At 48.5% G+C, this 21575-nt stretch overlaps 1 protein-coding gene across 2 annotated transcripts in view; it reads left to right on the top strand.

The window, feature by feature from the left end:
* Tmcc2 (transmembrane and coiled-coil domain family 2) overlaps nt 1-21575 on the top strand; it is a 42917-nt gene that overhangs the window by 1212 nt on the left and 20130 nt on the right. Inside the window, exons 1-2 of one of the 2 annotated variants that reach the window (XM_027934620.3) lie at nt 396-517; nt 13073-13612. In XM_027934620.3, coding sequence (XP_027790421.1) covers nt 13100-13612 — 513 coding nt within the window. In that variant the 5' untranslated portion in view covers nt 396-517; nt 13073-13099. Of the gene's footprint in view, nt 1-395; nt 518-13072; nt 13613-21575 lie in introns of those variants that run through there. The other variant, XM_027934619.2, reaches the window with a different exon arrangement.

The raw sequence follows: 21575 nt of genomic DNA, 5'->3' as shown, positions 1-21575 counted from the left end.
CCCCCAGGGTGGAGAACTGACAGGTGGCGGAGCAGTGCTGGGGCTGGTTGGGGCCTGGTTGGGTTCAAGTTGCAAACACGCTGAGCCGGCAGCTAGAACCAGAATCTACAAGAGCCCTTCACATGGAGCTGTTTATTTTCCAGCCTGAGGTTGTCTAGACAATTGGCGAGCTGTATTGAATATATCTCTTTATCAATTAAAACAGCAGCAGAGATAAATAATGTACCTTTGCTGGAGCCGCCACAGAAACCGTGGGCTTAGGCTCTTCCAGCCAGTTCAGGAAGGAGCTGAGCGGGATGTCAGCCCCAGGAAGGAACTTAGATGCCTTGGAGATTGATGCCTCAGGGGATTTTCTCCAGAGACGGTGCAGGGTCTGGGCTAGGGGAGCGGAAAGGACTCCCATTAGGTAAATAAAGCCTGTATCCTATGGCAGCGGGCACTAAGGAACTCACCAGAATAAGCCAATGACATTCCTCATTTGGCCTGAGCAGCTTGGAGTCAGGAAGTCAGAGCACAGGTGAGTGTCTGCTTTTACCTGGGTATGTTTGTTGACTGTGTTCCTCTATTCCTTGGGGAGGGGGACAGCTAGCTCCTCATTGTGTGTCCTTTTAAAAATTTGTGGTAGTTATTCCCATGGGACCTCTGGTTCTGCCGCTGCCCTTTTCAGAGGTCTGTGGCTAGCCTGGGGTCTGAAGATGGGCTCTGCTGGATAGGCTTTGTGCATGAAGCTTGCCCAAGTCCTTGGTGTCTGTCCCAGCTGTCACCTCCGAGTCTACCTTGTGTGATCAGGAGGTGTTTCCTGTTTTATGTGAGATGGTGAAAGGAAAGGGGTCCCCTCGATGCCATAGGGGGGAGGAGGCAAGTCAGAGGAGCTGCACTGGCCCAGATGGGACCCTTACTGTGAGTCCATGAGAGGCAACCTTGGAGACACCCCCACTCTCCATTCTGTCCCCCTGATGCCTTCTTGAGGAGAGGGGCTGGCCTCAGTGTGGGGGCTGCAGCATCTTTCTCTGTCAACAGGCTGCCTTAACCTCACTCCTTCCTACCGTCCTTTATCGTCCCTTTTTTCTTTCTTTCTTTCTTTCCTTTCCTTTCTTTCTTTCTCACCCTCCTTCTGGTTAGGGGCAGATACAACAATTCTGTACTTGATATTAACTACTGAAACTACTAAACTGCCCTGAACCAGAATTGAGATCAGGTATGAGAAGAGGACCCCCTTCCAAAAAAAAAAAAAAACCCACAATATGAGCTGAGCTGCCGCCTGCTCGTGGGAGCAGGGGAAACACAGGAGCCTTTTCCTGTTTATCTCTGTCTGATTCAGCATAGCATGTTTACTATAGGAAGGAGGCTTCCCAACCAAAATTTGAGGGCCACCATAATTTGATTGGTTGTGTGATCTCAGGCGGATCACTCAACTTTTCTGAGGGAAGGGAGTAGAAATATGCTCACATGTCCAAACTTGTTTTTCAGTTATGGAAAAGTTGTTTTCTATGGCTAACAGTTTTCTAGTGATGGAAAAATTCCACCATTGGCTCTGGAACTGGGTAGAAGCTGACTTGTTCTGGATGAGATATTGGTGCCCAAAAGGGGCAAGTTTCATTTTTAATACCCCCCGCCCTGCACCTGTGTTTGGTTGAGGCTCATCAGCAGTTCTAGTTTGCTTTTGTTTTAAATTTGAACTTTGTATGAAATAGGAACTTTTAGTCCCTTAATCTTGCTTCTGTTTTCTTATGACAACCTGAGGCTCGGAATAGATTAAGTGCATTGGAGAAAATCATCTTGAAAAAGGGACAAATAATCATAAGAGCCTATGTCTAAAATATCTCCATGGTAGGAGAGGAAGAAGAGAGAATTTTAGTCTTTGCCAAAGAGATGTGACTGACACTTCACTAACGAAAGGTATCATAGACCTTTGGTCTCCCTCTGGTCCTTAGCACTGTAGAGTTTTGAACTGTGCACTGTACATTTCTTTTTTTTTTTTTTTCCCCTGTAGTGCTGGGGATGGAACCCAGGGCTTCCTCCATGCTAAGCAAGCCACTGAGCCACACCCCCAGCCTGTAGATTTCTTCTATGATGTCTGGGATCTGTGATTAAATGACAATCTTAAAACTGTAACTATAACAGGAAAATAACCTGAAAATGGGCATTTTGTCCCCCTGTCCCCAAAGCTTGTAAATACTTTGGGAGCTGTCTCTACCACTCAAAACCTTGTGTGTCCTTGGGGGTAGTCTTAGCAGACTGGGAGCCTAACACATCAGTCATACTCCCCAGCTACTTGGTTGGAGTCCTGTTAAACCCTTTGAGCTGATATCTCCACTCACTTATTCTCGTTATCCAGTCCTTTGCTGCCACCAGATTCCCTGCTGGTTGGGAGCAGATGCTGCGATATCTGGCCACAGAGTGTGCTGATCAAAAGCACAGCAAAATTCTCCATCGAGGAGACCCAGCTCCAGTGAGAATGGGAGTAGAGAAGAATTTAGGGGAACCCTGCAGAAAGAGATCCTGTTAAAAATACAACTTGTAGCTGGGTGAGGTGGTGTACACCTGTAATCCCCAGTATTCTGGAGGCTGAAGCAGGAGGATCACAAGTTTGAGGCCAACTGGGGCAACTTTGTGAAAGCCTGTCTCAAAAATCAAAACAAAACAAAAAAAGGGCTGGGGATGTAGGGCAGTGGTAGAGCACCTCTGGATTCGATCCCCAGTATCAAAAGCAAACAACAACAAAAAACCCAGCATGTAGAGATATCGAGGCCTGGGATGAGTGACTGAGCATAAGGATGTGCTGGTTCTGTCCTGAGAGACTGGAGAAGGCTGAAGTCAGGGGAGGACATTGCTCTCCTCACTTCTCCCTACCCAGAGGAATTGAGCCTTTCCTGAAAGGAAGGGTCAGGGGGTGCTGGCTATGGGCCTTCCTGGATTCTCCTGAGGTTCTCTTTTCCCTCACAAAAGCCCCAGGAATAATTTCCCTGGGAATTTCTGAGCAGTATTAATGTCTTTCCCTGAGGACAAAAGGGTGCTGGAAATCCCATTGTTCCCCTTTGACTCAAGACTGATCGAGTTCCAGCTCCTGTTCTTCTATTCATGTATGTGCTACTCTGGTCTTCCTGCCTGCTGAGAAAGAGCAGGAAAAACAGTTAGAAGCCAAATAGCTGTGGGGAAGAGGCAGCTTCTCTCCCTGCTGGCCCAACCTTCGCTGGTGACCACAGGTGCTCAGCCCCATGACCAGCCCAAGTTCTTTCAATGCGCCTGTGAAGAGCTCACTGGAGAAGGCTTGGTTCTGTCAAAACTTATTGGACACCTTCAGCAGAAAAAGCACAGTTCTATTTTCATTTTCCTGTCTTTTACTTGTTTATTAATTTTAGCCAGGCTGGGGATAGAACCCAGGGCTCCGGGCAATTGCTCATCCCTGCGCTTTACCTCCAGCCCAAGGCACTGTTTAAAATAGTGAAGTAGGACATGCATATAAAAGTGCCTGAAAACAGATGTGCAGTTTAAGTGACAAAAGCAGAACAGACACCTCATCTGCTCATTGTTCAAGTCAAGAAAAAGAGCATTGATGTCCCCAAGAAGCCACTGCTTGTTTTTCTTTGTTTCTTTCTTTCTTTTTTTTTTTTTTTCTGTTGTTGTTGTTTGCTTTACTTTTTTTTTTTAAAGCCCAGTGCTTTGTTAAAGTTTGTGGGTCTCAGTTTCTCCCCTCCTCCTTTTTTTTAATATTTATTTTTTAGTTGTAGTTGAAGACAATACCTTTATTTTATTTATTTATTTTTATGTGGCGCTGAGGATGGAACCCAGGGCCTCACACATACTAGGCAAGCGTTAGACTGCTGAGCTACAATCCCAGCCCCCCCCCCTTTTTTTTAATGAGAAGGAAGACAAGCTACTGCATAGGAATATGGGTGGGATAAAGGCATGTGTGTCCTGGGGTTCCCGGAGTCCCCAGATGGTGGGGTCTGTCCGACCTTGCTGCAATTGAGGCTCCTAGTTCAGCTTTGCAAGTGACAGGTTCAGTTTTGAAAATTCCTGCAGTCCTGTGGCAGCTGGACCCCTGGGGTAGATTTCATGGGTGGAATTCAGTAAATCTAAAAACAAGGAAGTGGGAAAGATGTTCTTTTGCAATGGGCACTGCCTTTGTCTCCAGGTGAACTCCCAGGCCAAACAGGATAAAATACTTGCAGGAAAAAGTCGCCTTAGTTTAAGGGTGCTTCAAGCATCAGGCTGTGAATCAGAAATATAGGTTTAATCAGGAAAGGTAGAGAGGGGGAGGTGGGTTTAGAGCAAGCCATTAAAGAAAGGGCAAAACATTAATTACCAAATATGAAGAGAAGGGCTTTCTAACTGGAGGAAGTGAGATGACAAGTGCCAATGGCCCCTTTGTGGGTCCATTGCTCTGTCCCCTCAGCTCTTGAAATAGTTAGGAACAGCAGAGGGTAGTGGGGAATGTGAAGGTGGCCAGTGCCCCCCTTCTTGCACCTGCTGTGAGGTGGGCAGAGGGCCCTGAGGCCCAGGATTGCCCCACGCTGTCCCCTCCAGCCTTCTGTGATATTCAGAGCAGCTCTTAGGTGGGCTCTGGAGGAACTGGTGACTGATGGGAACGCATGTGGCAAGCGAAGCTCTCTGTTCTCCTGCCACATGTTGGGTTCTAGATTCATTCCCAGCTGCCCTAGTTGCAGATCAGTGTTTACAGAATGTGCTGCTTTTTTGAGTCTCAGCTGCCAACCCCATTAGCAAGAATGTATCCCTCAAGAAGGACTTGAAACATCTGATAGGACCCGGATTGGGGGCTTAGAAGAAAGCCCCAGGTGTCAGGGGCTGGGGAAACTCAGGCAGTTGGTCCCTGGTAGTCTTTGAGCCAACTCAGAACTCAGCTCAACTCTCAATTTTCCTCTGAGCAATGGCATCTCCCTTGGAAATCCCCGGGGACTAGGATGGTGCATTTTTGGAACGAGGCCATGGCTGGACAATGTCCACCTTTGTCAGCCAAACACTGAAGTCACTGTCCATGTTAAGGAGTTAGAACAGAACTGTTGGGGGAGAGAATAGCAGGTATGTTTTGTGATTATGTTAGAAAAATAATATTTGACTCTTCAAACCAAACCACTAAAGGCTTCCTTATTCTAGCCAAGTTCACTGAAGGATGAACACCCTGTGTGTTAAGGGTGCAAGTCCACCGAACTCTTTGTGAAGGCAGTGAACACATTCTGACCGTTTGGTCTATATTCATCTCCCCCCAAGCCAGCTCAATCTTGACACAAGGATGATAGTCTGAGTCAAGGGTGCAAGCGACAGCAGGAGGGATCTCAGTTAGACACAAGAAAAAGCTGCCATGGGCTAGGGTTGTAGCTCAGTGATAGAGGACTTGCCTCACATGTGTGAGGCACTGGGTTCGATCCTTAGCACCACACAAAAATAAATAAATAAAGATATTGTGTCCATCTACAACAACAACAAAAAATATATTAAAAAAAAAACGCTGCTTGACTGGACATTCTTAATTTGGGGGAAAAAACCAAGTCTATGGAAAAGGTATTTGCTTAAGATTTAAAAATGGTTTTGTGGACTTGGAACAAATAGTTAAATAGCAGTCACCATGTTTGCATTGAGGTCTTTACAATGCAAAGGGACACAGAGATGTAGACACTAAGCCCCTGACCTCCACTCCCTGGAATTCTCATCAAGGATTCTATCCATCAGTAGGTGAGAAGTTGGATCAGGTTGGAAAGAGCCCTGGAAGCCATGTCACATAGCGGGCGCACGATTAATTTCAAAATAGGTGGCGCAGATAAAGAGCATGCAGGAGTTCAGAGCAGAGGATGATGGAAGCAGACTGGTGTGATCACAGAAGGCTTTATGGAGCGGGAGATGGCAAAGGACAAGGAGGACTGGAAGAGGCAGAGAGGGTGCACCGTGGCGGTAACTAATAAAAATCTACTACAGGGCTGGGCGCTGTGGCGCACACCTATAATCCCAGTGGCTCGGGAGGCTGAGGCAGGAGGATCAAGAGTTCAAAGCCAGCCTCAGCAATTTAGTGAAGCCTCAAGCATCTCAGTGAGACCCTGTCTCTAAATAAAATATTAAAAAGGGCTGGGGATGTGGCTCAGTAGTTAAGTGCCCCGGGGTTCAATCCCTGCTACCAAAAAAAAAAAAAAAAATCTACTATGGTATGTTGGTGTATGTTGAATCAATTCCATCCAAAGTCCCTGTGGCTGGGGTGACCTTTCTTGGCTTGCATGAGCTCCAGGCAGACCTCTCTAAGCAATAATAGAACAGGGAATGAAAATCAGTTTGGGATGAGAAATCATTTGTCCTTGAGTTGAGATCCACTTTTTAATGTCAACTGTGATGCTGGGGAAGAGAAAATGATTTCAAAAATCTCTCATTGCTGTGATTCTAATAGAAACCCCAAACAAGCCTGAGCCAGGCAGCTGCTCCCTCTCCTTCATCACCTTGGTCACCAGTGGTTCCTGTCCTGCACACCCCCCCACCCTAGGCTGCCCACCCAGAGCTTCTCAAGGGCAACTGGAGACTTTCAGAATCCACTCTGGATCCTGACAGTAGAACTCTGTGGGTTTTTACATGATTAGCTCTGTAATGCTGGCCCTGTTTCCATAGAGACCCTATAAATAGAGGGAACGTTGGCGACCTAGGCTTGCAAAGGCTCAGGGTGACCCAGTCACCCCGCCAAACCCTGGCAGCCATACCTTTGGTGGGGAAGAGGGAGCTTCAGATCTAGGTGGGAGGAAGGGCCACGCAGTCATCTGCCAGGCAGGATAATTATCTGTAGGTTAGTGTGACTTTCTAAGATCCTTTCAGCTTTTCTGGGATTTGTTGAGAGCAAATTGGAAACTGCTTATGCCCATTTTTAACCAGATGGTGCCAAAGTCATTGTACCTCCAGGCATTTTCCTTTGGGCTTTGTGAAGCTGTGTTTGCAGAATTTGGAGCAAACTTCCCCTTTAGGGACCCACACCCAGGGAGGAAAACGGATGAAGCCTAACTGTTCAGAAACCACAGGCTTCTCTGGAAGGATCTCTCCGAAACGATCTAGTCCACCCGTTCCTCCTGAGGGGACGATGCCACCCAAAGACAGTTGCAGGGAGGAGACAGTGCACTTCCCTCACTGTCCTCCCAGGTGTCCACAGCCCATCCTGGGAAGCGCCCCTTTCTGGCTCCCTGCTGGGGACACTCTTCTTGCTCCCTTCCCACGGCTGGTGAGAGCTCTGTTTGTGTTCCACTTCTAACTCGACAGCTCAGCTCTTTTCCTAATGCATGGCTTCGTTGGCCACCAAAATGGTTTTTTGGCAGCTGGAGAAAAGCAAAAGTCAGTGTGGAAAAGCAAGTGACATTTAGTAGCTGGAACCTGTTAGTCAGAGCAGGTGGTGCTTTCTGCTGCGTTGGCGGCTAAGTTCCCTCAAGCTAGTCACCATGGTTTTCCTCACTTTTGAAACTTGTGGCTGGTTATGTGTATGTGCTGAGCTTTTTCTTTTTTTCTTTCTTTTTTTTTTAAACACTTACCGTATTATGTCAAAACTCCTTAACCATCTCCTCCCTGACACCCACGTGTAGAGGCAGCCCAGCCCGTGCGTGTGTCACCCTGCTGTTCTTGCCTCACACCTTGAACACGGGGGACCTTCCCCCCCATAACGTTCTTTGACTTTTTGTTGTTGTTGTTCTTTTCCCTCTTGCCTTCTGTGGACCTTAATATGAGTCCTCAGTGCTGCTGGAGCAAGAGTCCTGTGGTCACCTGGTCATCACCCCTGGCTTGAATAGCTGAGGTGGGGGAAGCTGAAGCCCTCGTGGTTGAAGGTCTCGTCCAGGTCCTATAATGTGTCCACAAGTACAATTCAGGGATGTAGAGCCTTCTGACCCAGGCGTTTTCATTCGGTGTGGACCCTGCCTTGGACACTGTTCATGCAAACACTATATCTGGTTTTGCCTTGCAGTCAGTATGTGGGGCCAATAAAGCTAAATTAAAAGTTGGGGACTCATCAGTGTGGTTTGGATGAACTGCTCAGCTGCGTTGTGCCTCAGTTTCTTTGCTTGCAAAATGGAGACACTGACAGTGTTATCAGCTTGGAGGGTTCTTGTACTCTCCATCAGAAGGATCCGATTAAGGCTCAACTACCTTACTACCAGAAGACAACTCTTTTTTTTTTTGGTACTGGGATTGAACCACTGAGCCACATCCCCAGTCCTGTTTTGTATTTTATTTAGAGACAGAGTCTCCCTGAGTTGCTTAGTGTCTCACTTTGGCTGAGGCTGGCTTTGAACTCAAGATCCTCAGCCTCTGGAACCACTGGGATTACAGGTGTGTGCCAATGAGCCCAGTGGGAACACACTATTTTTTTTCTTTAATATTTTTTTAGGTATCATTGGGCCTTCATTTTAATTATTTATATATGGTGCTGAGAATCGATCCCAGTGCCTCACACATGCTAGGCAAGTGCTCTACCACTGAGCCACACCCTCAACCCCCAGGGAACGCAACTCTTTATTGAGATTTCTTGTTTGAGCTGAAGGGAGATGCAGCACTGACCAAGAGGGAGTCACACTGGCTCTCTGGACAAAGGAAAGAGCTTTTATTTTCTCTCAAGGAGAGAGTTGCATTTGTGTGAAAGGGTGGTGGGTTAGAGTTTAGGAATCTAAGTTGGCATTGGGTGCCTTTTTTAAAAAACTTTTTTTATGTGTTCTAATTAGTTATACATGAGAGCAGAATGCATTTTATTCATTGTACACAAATGGAGCACAACTTTTCATTCTCTGGTTGTAATGACATAGAGTTTCACCACACGTGCTGTCATACATACAGGGTAATGATGTTCATCTCATTCCACCATCTTCTTACCCCCCATACCCCCCTTCCTCCCTCCCCTTTGCCCAATCAGAGTTCCTCCATCTCCTCATGCCCCGCCCCCATTATGGGTCAGCATCCACTTATCAGAGAGAACATTCGTCTTTTGGTTTTGGGGGATTGGCTTACTTTGCTTAGTATGATATTGACATTGGTTGCATTTTAAAAGGTGTTTTTCTTTACCTGGATGAGAAATTAAATCTTGAGGGAGGGATAGTCAGCCAGTCATCCCTGACACCAAGTGTTCCATCTCCCATATTGATGTCGTGTCCTGTATAAACATCTTTATCCTGTGATAAAATGATTTGCTGCAGTTGTTAAGAGAACATATAGAACTGGGCTCAGTGGTGCACGCCTATAACTCCAGGTACTAGGGAGGCTGAGGCAGGAGTTTGAGGCTAACTTCAGCAATTTAGTGAGACTGTCTCAAAATTTAAAAAAAAAAAAAAAGGGCGGGGGATGAAGCTCAATGATGGAGCATTCTTGGGTTCAATCACTAGTATCTAAAGAGAGAGAACACAGACAGGAAATGGAAGAGAACATACATGGCAAATAAAACGTTAAGGATCCTGGGAATTTGCTGTTTTGGTGACTCAAGTAGTTTTATCCTTTGTGTTGTTTGTCCTTGGAGAGTCCTGGCGATAACATCCTAATGATGCACTTGGTGTCTGAAGCTGATAAGGTCAAGTGTGGATAAGTAAGCCACACACCTCGTTCATAATAGCTGATAAGCTATGAGTTGGGTCCCTGGAGCCCATCTGCCCTTTTGGAGGGCAGGAGGGGCTGACTGTCTGGTTCCTCCCTCAGAGTTTTTGCTCTCTTAAGGGGAGCTGTTTTTCATGGAGGTCTCATTACCATGGTCTGTAACATTTCCAGCTCCTGAGATGAGGTCAGTGTCAGGCTAGAAGGGCAGCACAAGTTGGAAAACACTTTTGATAATTTATTTTATTTTTATTTGGGGGGTACTGGGGATTGAACTCAGGGGCACTCGACTACTGAGCTACATCCCCAGCCCTATATTTTGTATTTTTATTTAGAGACAGGGCCTCACTGAGTTGCTTAGAGCCTCACTTTTGCTGAGGCTGGCTTTGAACTCGTGATCCTCCTGCCTCAGCCTCCCAAGTCACTGGGATTACAGGTGTGCGCCACCATGCCCAACTGATAATTTATTTATTTTTTATTGTATTTTATTTTTTTGGTACCTGAGATTGAACCCGGGGTGCTTAACCACTGAGCCACATCCCCAGCCTTTTAAAATATATATATATATAAATATATTTTTTAGTAGTTGAATGGACCTTTATTTTATTTAATATGTGGTGCTGAGAATTGAACCCAGTGCCTCACACATGCTAGGCAAGTGCTCTTCCACTCAGCCATAACCCCAGCCCCTCCCCAGACTTTTTTTTGTGTTATTTAGAGACAGGGTCTCACTGAGTTGCTTAGGACCTCAATAAGTTGCTGAGGCTGACTTTGAACTCGCGATCCTCCTGCATCAGCCTCCCAAGCTGTTGGGATTACAAGTGTGCACCACCACACCTGACTCTGATAATTTGTTTTAAAAATAAATTGGCCAAGGATTATAGGGTCGAAGGCAAATGGCAGACAGGGATGGCCCCAGCATTTCTCCCTGGGACCTCCACCAGATTCCCAAGGTGAGGGAAAGGATGTGCCTGGGGGCCTTGCTTGTGAGGGGAAATGCTCTCCCTGAGGGAGAGAGCACAGCAGCCTCGGTGTTGGAGAAACCAGTTTTGGAATGAGGACAGGAGAAAGGGATCTGCAATGAAATGCTAGAAAGACAGTTTGTAATATGTAATGTGACCATTTGGCAGAAGCAACTGGGCAAAGGCCAGAGCCAGCTGGCCCCATCCGGGATGCCTGGAGGGCGGCCTTGCATCAGCGTGGGCCTAAGAACCAGGGTGGTGCGCTAGCTTGCCCCGGTCTGGACAGCACAGGATCTGGCCCATCCGAGCTCCTGGCAGTGTGTGCTCCACCGTCCACTCTACCTTGGGTGCCACGGTTCTGCCCAGAGCAGATTCAGGCTGGCTGTGAGGCGATGGTGACTCCTATGGGAGTCCTGGTACCATGCCACCTTCCATCTCCAGGACTGCCCCCAAACAGAGGTCCTCGAGAAGTAATAATGTTTCCATCTGTAAGTGGAAATGCTGCAGATTGTTGCTTTTATTGGCATCTGGGGAAATCAAATAACATCATGCTGGAGAAAAGGTACCTGGGACACAGCAGACCCTCAGCTCATGGTGAGGTGGGAAGGGCGTAGCTGGCCTGTGAAATGGTGATATCAGGGCCTCACCCACTTTGAAGATTGCAGGGAGATGCAATGAGAAGAAAAATGAAAACCGGACCCAGTTATTTGCATGAGAAGTAGGTGTGCTAGTTCCACAAACTCAGCACTAAGGTGTAAAGTAATGAAAGAGTAAAATCAGCTTTAGCTAAATCAGAAAACAGAGGATTTTTTTTTTCTTTTGTAGTACTGGGGATTGACCTACTTGAGCCACATCCCCAGCCCTTTCTGTTTTTTATTTTGAGACAGGTTCTCGTTAAATTGCTAAGGCTGTCCTCAAATGTGTGATCTTCCTGCCTCAGCCTCCCTAGTAGCTGGGATTACAGGTGTGTATCATCTTGCTCAGCATAAAATGACTTTTTTCTTGATTTCTGCATCGTCTAAGTTTTCTGCTCTCTGTGTTTGTTTCTGGGAGTGGGGATAAGGGGAGAAGAAAAGAATAAAGGAAATCTAATTTATGTAATTTTTTTGGAATTTTTTATGAAGGATCGTGGCCTTGAGATGATGGTAGTTCCTCCAAGGTGAAAACCTACTCTGACTTAGTAAGCCCACATGGCTGGTTCTGGGGTTCCCTCTTAGGAGTTAAGAGTGTGGGGTCTCACCTCATCTCCTGAGTCTCACTCTTCTTCCCGAAGCTCTGAAGCTTTTGCAGAGGGCTTGGCCTGGCCTGGCCAGATAGGCCAATCCTGGATAGAACAGCTGTCTGGAATTATACCACAGCTGCTGCACCCACCCTGAAGTCCATCCAGTGGCCTGTCTCCCAGCAGTGCGGCCTGAGGGGCAGCTGGGGAATCTCAGCAGCAGCGCTAGAAGGGAGGGCCGAGCCAGGGCAGCACTGGACTCCAGGGCAGCACTGGACGCCAGGGCATCTTTGCTTTCCTCCAGTCTACAGGAAAAACCCTCATTTATTTGTCTAGCAGGTTCCTATGTGTATACTGAAGAATTGCTCACATTACTGACTACGCTATATGATAGGCTCTAGAAGTAAAGTTTATTTCATTGCCAACTACATCAGGAATTAAATTGGCCAATATAGCAGAAACTGGAGCTAAAGGCATGTAGGAAAAGGTAGGTTTGTTTATTTCATATAACAAGAATTTCAGGGTAGGCATTCATGACCGGTTTGGTGGCTCCACAGGCCACCAAGTCCCCAGATCCATCTTTTGGGCTTCACCGTTTGTGTATTAACCTTCATCACTAACTGTGTCACTTTGTGGTTGCAATATGATTGCTGCATCCCCAGATATTACCCCCCACATTCCAGATAGGACAAAGTAGGAAGGGCCAGTGCCTTTATCAGGAAAGCGGAAGTGTTTCCAGGAAACTTCACTCTGCTTTTCATTGGCCCAAACTGTGCCAGCTGCAAGGAAGTCAGATGAAGCAGAGGGTTTTAGTGAGGCACAGTAAGGCCTTGAAGTTTAGCTGGTAAGAAAGAAAGGGAAATAGATATTGGGTGGACAGTTAGCTCTGCCTGCTACAGCAGTATAACCTGCTTATATGACTCTGATTTTTCCAAGGAGTGTCACAATGAGACATCTTTGGAAATGGATGCTTGGTGGTCTGAAAGAGCCTCCTGCACTTGAAGCAGGGTCTAACTTGGAAGGAGGGAGGCACTGGGGTTGGGGGGAGATTGGCCTGGAGGAATACAACGCTGGAGCCAAGTGCTACTTGTGTGTACCCATAAACCTCAGAATGCAGCCCTAGAGCATCATTCATAGAAACCCTGAACCTATCCTGTGGGGCTATTTCTTTGGGAATGAAAAAAGTGGTTCAGGATTGCAACTTTGTGCAGGTGACTTTTTAGGCAGCCGCTGTAGGAGATACGCGGGTCTTCCAAGGCCAGAGCCTCCACCTTCATCGCCCACCGAATAGGCATTCAGGAGCTTTCCACTCACCAGGCTTCTTCATCTCTTTCCCCTTAAGAAAATCCAGCAGCTCTCCGAGGGCTCCATGTTTGGCCACGGACTGAAGCACTTGTTCCACAGCCGCCGCCGGTCGCGGGAGAGGGAGCATCAGGCGTCTCAGGATTCCCAGCAGCAGCCGCCGCAGCAGGGCCTGTCTGACCATGACTCCCCGGACGAGAAGGAGCGCTCCCCAGAGATGCACCGCGTCTCCTACGCCATGTCCCTGCACGACCTGCCCGCGCGGCCCACCGCCTTCAACCGCGTGCTGCAGCAGATCCGCTCGCGGCCCTCCATCAAGCGCGGTGCCAGCCTGCACAGCAGCGGAGGGGGCAGCAGCGGCGGGGGCAGCAGCCGGCGCACCAAGAGCAGCTCCCTGGAGCCCCAGCGGGGTAGCCCCCACCTGCTGCGCAAGGCCCCCCAGGACAGCAGCCTGGCCGCCATCCTGCACCAGCACCAGTGCCGTCCCCGCTCCTCCTCCACCACCGACACGGCCCTGCTGCTGGCCGATGGCAGCAATGTGTACCTCCTGGCCGAGGAAGCCGAGGGCATTGGGGACAAGGTGAGGTGGGGCAAGAGGAGCACCTCAGGGTGCGACTTAGGGACAAGAGCCACCTGCTGAGTGGCCTTGGGACCTGGGGGAGCCAGATGGGGCCATGCCTAGTGGTACTCATGCAGGCTGCCATGCGTGCAGTTATCTGCCTTGGTTGCAGGAGTCACAGGTATGGCCAAAAGGAAGAGAGGATTCTCCAAGTGGCTAATTTTCGTTCTTTGGGGATTTGTTTTCAGAATGATATTTTGCCCAGGCTGATATTAATTTTGTTTTATTTTCCTTAAACATGCTATCAAGAGGCAGTGATTGCTGTAGTTAAAAGCTCAGAGGCGGGCTGGGGTTGTGGCTCAGTGGTAGAGGGCTTGCCTTGCATGTGTGAGGCACTGGGTTTGATACTCAGAATCACATTTTAAAAAAAGAAAAATGAAGTTATTTAAGAAACAAAACAGAGGAGCGATTGGGTGCATTGCTGCACACCTGTAATCCCAGTGGTTTGGGAGACCGAGGAAGGAGGATCACTAGTTCAAAGTGAGCCCCAGCAAAAGCAAGGCGCTAAGCAACTCAATGAGACCCTGTCTCTAAATAAAACAAAATAGGGCTGGGGATGTGGCTCAGTGGTCCAGTGCCTCTGAGTTCAATCCAAGTGCCCCCACCAAAAAAAAAAAAGCACAGAGGAGAGCAAAGCTTGGTTCTGCCACTTTCTTAGCAGTATTTATCACTTCTTTGTACCTCAGTTTCACCAATAAAAAATGGAGATAATGAGAGTATAGGTTTTGGAGGGTTAAATGAGTTAATATATGTAAAATACTTGAAATAGGACCTGGCATGATATCATATATATATATATATATATATATATATATATATATATATATATATATATATATATATATATAATTTTTGGTAGGGGGAGGTGTACCAGGGATGAAGCCAAGGACACTTAACCACTGAGCCACTCCCCAGCCCCTTTTTATATTTTATTTAGAGACAGGGCCTCATTAAGTTGCTCAGGGCCTTGCTAAGTTGCTGAAGCTGGCTTTGAACTCCAGATCCTCCTGCTTCATCCTCCCAAGCCACTGGGAGTAAGGCATGCATCACTGCACACAGCTCATTTTTATAATTATTGCCAATCAAAGGAGATGGAGAAGAAATCCATGAAGCGTTGTTTGGCAAAGAGCTGGCCTTGCACTTCATGAATTTATATATTCATGTAACATATATTTATGGAATACTAATGATGTGCTATCAGAATGAACCAGCTGGCATTGCTGTCCCCCTGCTTCTCACTGTCTAGGGGAGAGACAGATGTGTGAGTGATGGGTGAACAGAGTAGCGGGATGGACACTATGGGAGCTTCTGGGGAGAGCCAAAAGTGAGAGGGATGAGAGTTGGCCAAGACTTTCTGGAGGAAAAAATGATCTGAATCTTGAAGGAATACAATTTAGCCAGGAACAGGACTGGGAGGGCACAGGGTGTACAGCAAAATCTCACCATGTTGAGTAAAGCGGTCAAGGCTATTGGAAAACTGGAGAGAGGAGGTCCCTATGGGGCTTAGTTTAGACAGCAGATTGGGAAGCAGGGACAGGACTGGAGTCAACCCATTTTGGATGCTGTTGCAGTCTAGATTGCAGCAGTAGGGATGAAAAGGAGGAGACCAATTCAGAAGACATTTAGGAGTTAGAATGGAAAGTGCTAGGTGGGAAAGTGGGAATGGAAAACAAAGGAAGGGAAGGAGTAGCCCATGCTCCGGGATGGAGCTGAACAGCTTTAGAAAGGGAGTCGTTCTCTGGTTGAGGAATCTCGGGAGCAGGAGCCATTTCTGGGGGAAGGTAGTTCAGCTTTGGACTTGTTGAGTTGCAGGCGCCTTTGGGAGCTGTCCAAGAAGAGAGTCTATGGGCCGTATGGTCAATGGTCTGGGCTGGGGCTAGAGCCTGGGAGTCGAAATCCACACTGAGGTTGGGTGTGGGTGAGATCCTTGAAGGGGTATGTGTCAAGTGAGAAGAAGGCCAAGGACAGATGGAGCTAAAATGGAAGGGACAGGTGACCAGATCTGACCCGCCTCTTCTGCCACTGACTGCTTCCTCCTCCAAGCCCCTTCCTCATTTTTTTTTTCAGTGCCGTCTGTCTGCAGGTTATATCTGCACATCTGGCTGCTTTTTCTCAGACTCCAGGGGTTGTGGTTTGTTTTTCCTCCAGTGGTTCTCAGCAGCTGGAGGGTAGGAGCAGAGCTGAAGTGTTGCTGGGATATCATGCTGAAAGGTGTCAGAGTGGCAGAGAAGTTAGGGGTTTGGGTCGAACAGCATTCAAAGGGCTGGAACATGCTGGGCTCAGTGGTGCATGTCTGCAATGCCAGCAGCTTGGGAGGCTGAGGCTGGAGTATTGCAAGTTCAAAATCAGCCTCAGCAACTTAGCAAGGCCCTAAGCAACTTAGCAAGACCCTGACTCTAAATAAAAAATTAAAAGGGCTGGTGATGTGGCTCAGTGGTTTGAGCGCCCCTGGGTTCAATCCCTGGTACCAAAAAATAGTGGGGGGCCTAGAACATGAAATCTTGGCTGGCAGAGGAGATGGGGATGAAAGAACTGATGATGTGGGGAAAGGAGATGAGGGCTTGAGGGGGTTGGAGAGCAGGTGCATTGAGAGGGATACAGGGAGAGAAACAGATGCCATTGGGGTTTAAGATTGGGAAGTAGGGAAGACAAGGCTCAAAGTGTATTTATAGAGTGGCAGACAAGGAATGAATGGAGAGATATTTAATTTGACATGACAAGAGCTGAGAGGTTAGGTCATCACATGGCTGTCCCATGACATTGAAATCCCCCAAATGTCACAGCATTTGGTAGAGAAGATGCCTGGGGAACAAATACTTTGCTTTGGGGAGGATGAGTAGGGGAGTGGCCAGGAGGGAGGAAGCAAAGGAGGGCAGAGCAGGAAAGAGAACTATGGCAGGGACCTCAGGAGGGCAGGCCAATCCACAAGGGTGAAGGGGAGGGCAGCCGAATACAGTGGAATGCTGGTCCTGCTTGCAGAGTGCACGAAACTTGGGAGAGAGTCATCTCAGTCAGAGAGGACCCAGGGGAAGTGGAGCCATAATGAGGGCCCACTGATAGACCAGGCGCCCGCCTATGGGCCATGGGAAGCTTGCCTGACATGGAAGAAGGAGTCCAGAGGATCCCTGGTGGAAAAGATGGCCAGAGTGCAAAGAAGGGAGAGGAGGAAAAACGATGGATGGTCCTGCACTGGGGGATGTGAGGCCCAGTGGGTTTTCTTTGGTCTTTTTTCTTTTATTTTTTTTTTTGGTACCCGGGATTGAACTCAGAGGTGCTCAACCACTGAGCCACATCTCCAGCCCTTTTATATTTTTTTTAGAGACAGGGTCTCATTGAGTTGTTCAGGGCCTCACTAAGTTGCTGAGGCTGGCTTTGAACTCACAATCCTCCTGTCTCAGCCTCCCAAGCCACTGGAATTACAGGCCCGGCCCAGTGGGTTTTCTTGCATTAAGGTTCTCAGGGACTCTCTAGCATAAGGCCACAGATTGTCACCAGTGCATATTCAGCTCCTCATGTATGATCTACAACTGTCCTCATAGCCGCACTGGCTGTCCCTCTAGTTCTTGGGCCTCTCCACTTTTGAAAACATTTGGAAGCTCATTCACTCAGTAAACATCGTGTGCCCGCTGCGTGCCTGGCACCAAACGGCAGCTCAGGTTTGCTTTTTGCACTTTTCCGAATCGGGCTGTGCTTTTGCAGATGTCTTTTCATGAATCCATTAAATGGTCCTATGAGCTAGATAAGCCAGGTATAGCCCAAATTTTTTAGGTAGGAAATAGATCCAAACAGGGGAGGTGACTTGCCCAAGAGCTCTGAAGTGACAGAGCTGGAGCTAGAACCTGGGTTTCCTGACCCCACACCTAGTGCTCTCTCCCCCATGCCAGGCTGCCCCTGCACATGCCAGCCCGCAGCCACAGTCAGTGACGTGGCGCAGCCTCCTCATGTTCCACCTGGGCTGGTTCTTTGAGGTCCTCATCTCTCTTGTGGGGGACTTTCTAGAAGTCTCTGAACACCAACTATTGAGTCATATCATATATTTCACAAATGACCTTGGTTCTAGATTTCTTCAAGAAAAAAAAGGACTTTGGAGGCTGGGGTGCAGCTCAGAGGTGCCTGACTAGAAATGTGCAAGGCCCTGGGTTCAATCCCCAGCACAAAAGGTGGGGGGGAGGAAAAAAGGACTTTGCACGTATTTTGGTTCATCTGTCGGTAGCAGAGCATCACTGGTCAGCCGCTGAGTCAGAGCTGTCCTTTTCCCTTCTTCAGCACCACAGTGTGCATTGTCACCAGGCACCTCCCTGCTTGCCCTGTATTCAGTGTATATCCCCTAAGCACCATCTGCTTTGTGCCAGGCACTGTTCGAGGCGTTAGGGATACTGCAGTGACTGGAGGCAAAGCCCCGGCTCTCAGGAGCTTGCATCCTAGTGAGCGGCGACAACTACATAACCTAGTGACTCTATAATATATTTATTACTAGGAAGCAAAATAAAAAAGCAGAATAAGGTGGCAGAGGATGGTGGGGGTGGGCATGCTATTTTGACAGGCGGGTCAGAAAAAATTTCTCTGATAATGAGAGGGAGCGTATCATGTGTATCTCTGGGGAAAGGCAATTCGGGGAGACAGATCAGTCAGTGCAAAGGCCTTGAGTTGGGAGCGTGCTTACATGTTCTGACTGGAGTGCAGTGAGCAAAGTGGAGCACGTGGAAGAGCCTCAAAGAGGCCCGTCAAGGTTGAGGGCTGGTAGGGAACAGGGAGGACTGTGGATTGCACGAGGCCCAGTAGACCAGGAAAAAGACTTGGGATTTTTTTTTTTTTTTTTGAGTGAGATGGGAAGTCATTAGGAGGCTTGGTATTCATGAATGACACCTTGAAAAAGATCACTCAGGGGCTGGGGTTGTGGCAGAGCGCTTGCCTAGCCTGAGTGAGGCACTGGGTTCAATTCTCAGCACCACGTATAAATAAATGAATAAATAAAATAAAGATCCATCGACAATTTAAAAAATATTTTTAAAAAAATCATATTAGGCTGTGTGGAGAATAGACTGTGACAGTGTGACAGGGCTGAGCAGGGCGTCTAGTTAGAAAGCCATAGGTATACTCCAGGGACAAGGTGACAGTGGAAGTGGTTGTTAGGGGCGGGGAGGGACAGTGGGAGGAGTGGCAGGACTCTGGATTTGCTTCAGGGATCAAGCCCAAAGGTTTCCGATGGATTGGACACAGGGCATGACAGAAAGGCTGGTTTGCAGGTTTTAGGCCAAGCAGATGGAAAGACGAAATTGCCATGAACCCAGTCACAGAGGAAGACGGAAAATGGAACAGATGCTCTGGGTGAGGGGTTTGTGGGGGGCAGAATCAGAGCTAGGTTTTGGATATGTTAAGTTTGGAATGGCTATGAACCGTCCATGGGGAAATGCCAAATAAGCAGTCAGTTGAACGAGTCTGGAGTCCCGGGGAGAGATCCAAGCTGAGGCATAAATTTGGTAGTTGTCAGCATATAGATAGTATTTAAAACGACGGGACTGCACCATTTGCAAGCCTCGCTTCCACTGGGAGAGGTGCCATCTAAGACTGAGCTCTGGGTGCGTCGGCCTGGTGGGAGTGTGGCCTGGTGAAATCAAGAGCTGGAGGTGAACCAGGCTGCTCAGCCCTTAATGAGCAAGAGCTGTGTGCACAGCAGCCCGGCCCACCTCTCCAGGGTGAGTCAGTGAATACACCTTTAAAAACCAAATTAGAAAGATCCTGTCAAGCCTGGGTCTCCAGTACTGCAGCTATTGAAGAGGAGGGAAAACTTGAGCTTTGTAGCCTCCGGTCATCTAGGGCTCCCAGGAAGGTCCCTGGCTGCTTGAGAAGACAGAGGGTGTGGGGGTGGGCAAGCAGCGGGCACCTTGGGAACCTGGCAAGTGACTTTGATGTTTGCCGACAGGGAATGGGGGGTTCTGAACTGAGGCAGACACATCAGCTGAAGGGGTTTACCACGTGGCTCCTGTTGGGTCTTTTACACTGTCTCTGAGATGCCTGGAGAGGAGGGAGGCCTCTGCTCTTGCTGTCACCCAGAGGCTCTTGGGTGATCTGGCTGGGGGTCGGATGTTTTTTCCTGTGACTATTCTGTATCCTTCTTTGGAACTTTCAGCTTTGTTCCCTATCTTGCTTGGCTAATCTTAATGACATACTGTGAAGTTGGCGGAGCAGGTGGTATTATCTCCCATTTTACAGATGAATAGACTGAGGCCTAGAGGAAAGGAGAGCCTGCATGTTCAGGGAAGCCAGCTAGGTCTTGGCAGAGAGGAGACTAGATCCCGTGTTTCCAGTCTGTTCACAAGACCCAACTGAGATCTGAAGTCATTAAAATAGACAGGGACCATTTCATGCAACACCCCCAGGGAGCAAGGAGGATGACTTTGTCTCTTGGTTGCTATTTCTTCTTCATGGGCATGGCCCTGGGGGTCCTGAGAAGAGAGAGGTGCTTTCATGTCCCATGGGAAAGGGACCTTCCAGCTATCGGGTGAACCCTGAAGCCTTGTCTGCTGACTCCCCCAGACCCAGGGGCCATTGGTTGGTGTGAGAAGCTGCGGTCTCTCGGGCATGAATAGGAAGCATTCTTCTTTCTAGTAAACACAGCCCACATGCTCTCTGCAGACTCCCTGGCGATTACTAGCATCTATTTTTAATTCATAAGCCTCCCCCACTCCCCACACCCCTTGCCATTGTTCAGCGCTCACCAGCTGGCTTTGGGACCAGAGGCGCCCTGTCAGGGGTCGAGTTACCCAGCCAGCCCGGAGGCAGCCAGAGCAGAGTGCCCCGCCTGAGAGGCTCGTCCCAGCCCCCACCCTGAAAAAGCAGGGGACCTTGAGCCTCCAGGGGAGCAGGGTGTGACAGGGCAGAAAGGGGCTCACATCCAGAAAAGCAGCTCAGCCTTGGTCCTGATCATTTGGCCATCATTTGTTCCTTCCAGACCCATTAGCTGCCTTTGAAGTTGGGCTGTCAATTGTTTCCTTATAAAAACAAACAAAAATTGTCCTTTCAGCCTCACCATTCTGCTTTCCACTATGTGTGTGACACTGAAAAAGGTAACTACACTCTCTGTCTTAAATATGTAAAGTGGGGGGGTCGTTATTTGTTGGTGCACTGGGACATTACAAGTGAGTAGAGAGTGCAGGTGACATTCTGTTACCCTATGTGCTGCCCCAACCTCTGGGAAACAGGCCCAGGAGGCTGGAGGAGGGACCGCTGGCTGGAGCTGGGCCACTTGGCTTTTCAGAAAACAGAGGAGTCCCTGACATGGCGCCCCATTTTTTTTTCTTGTCTTCTTTTTGTTCTGAACAGCAGCTCCTGGAAAATGAGGAATCAGAGGGCTTATAGTCCCCTTCTCCCTTCTCTTCTGTGTCTAGAACCTCTCCCCAGCTGTCCCCACGGTCCCCGCTCAGCCTTGCCCACCCTGGGCTTGTGCGGGATGTACCCAGGGGAGGGTGTCAAGACGGGAATGGCACAGAGTGCTGGGGTCATGGCCAGGTCCTGACTGGGCCTCCTGTCCACTGTGGCTGAGGAGGAGCAGTATGGGGCAGGGCCTGGTGGGTGTCTGAACAGCCTTAGCTCAGCGGCAGGAGGACTTTTCCCAACAGGCCGACCTGCTGCCCTGGCTTTGTGGGCAGACAGGGTGCAGGGCACAGGTGAGAGTGTCTGCTGCTGAGCAGGGATGTGGTAAGAGTGGAGAGATGCTGTCCTGACTGGATGTTTGCCTGTGGCTGGCAGAGGTGTTATCTTTAGGTTCCAGATGGGGAAAGGGGCAGAGTACAGCTCATCACCTAACCCAGAGCAGATTGGACATCCTGTCCTTCCCGTACACTCCCTACCAGATTTAAACAACTGGATTTCTTCTCTGCCCCAGCATAAATAAGCACCCCTGTTTACAGGATGGAGAGCGAGG

The sequence above is a fragment of the Marmota flaviventris genome, chromosome 12 (genome assembly GCF_047511675.1).
Source record: "Marmota flaviventris isolate mMarFla1 chromosome 12, mMarFla1.hap1, whole genome shotgun sequence".
NCBI classification, from domain to species: domain Eukaryota; kingdom Metazoa; phylum Chordata; class Mammalia; order Rodentia; family Sciuridae; genus Marmota; species Marmota flaviventris.
Note: the sequence above shows the minus strand (reverse complement) of the source record. Positions and strands in the feature narration are given on the sequence as shown.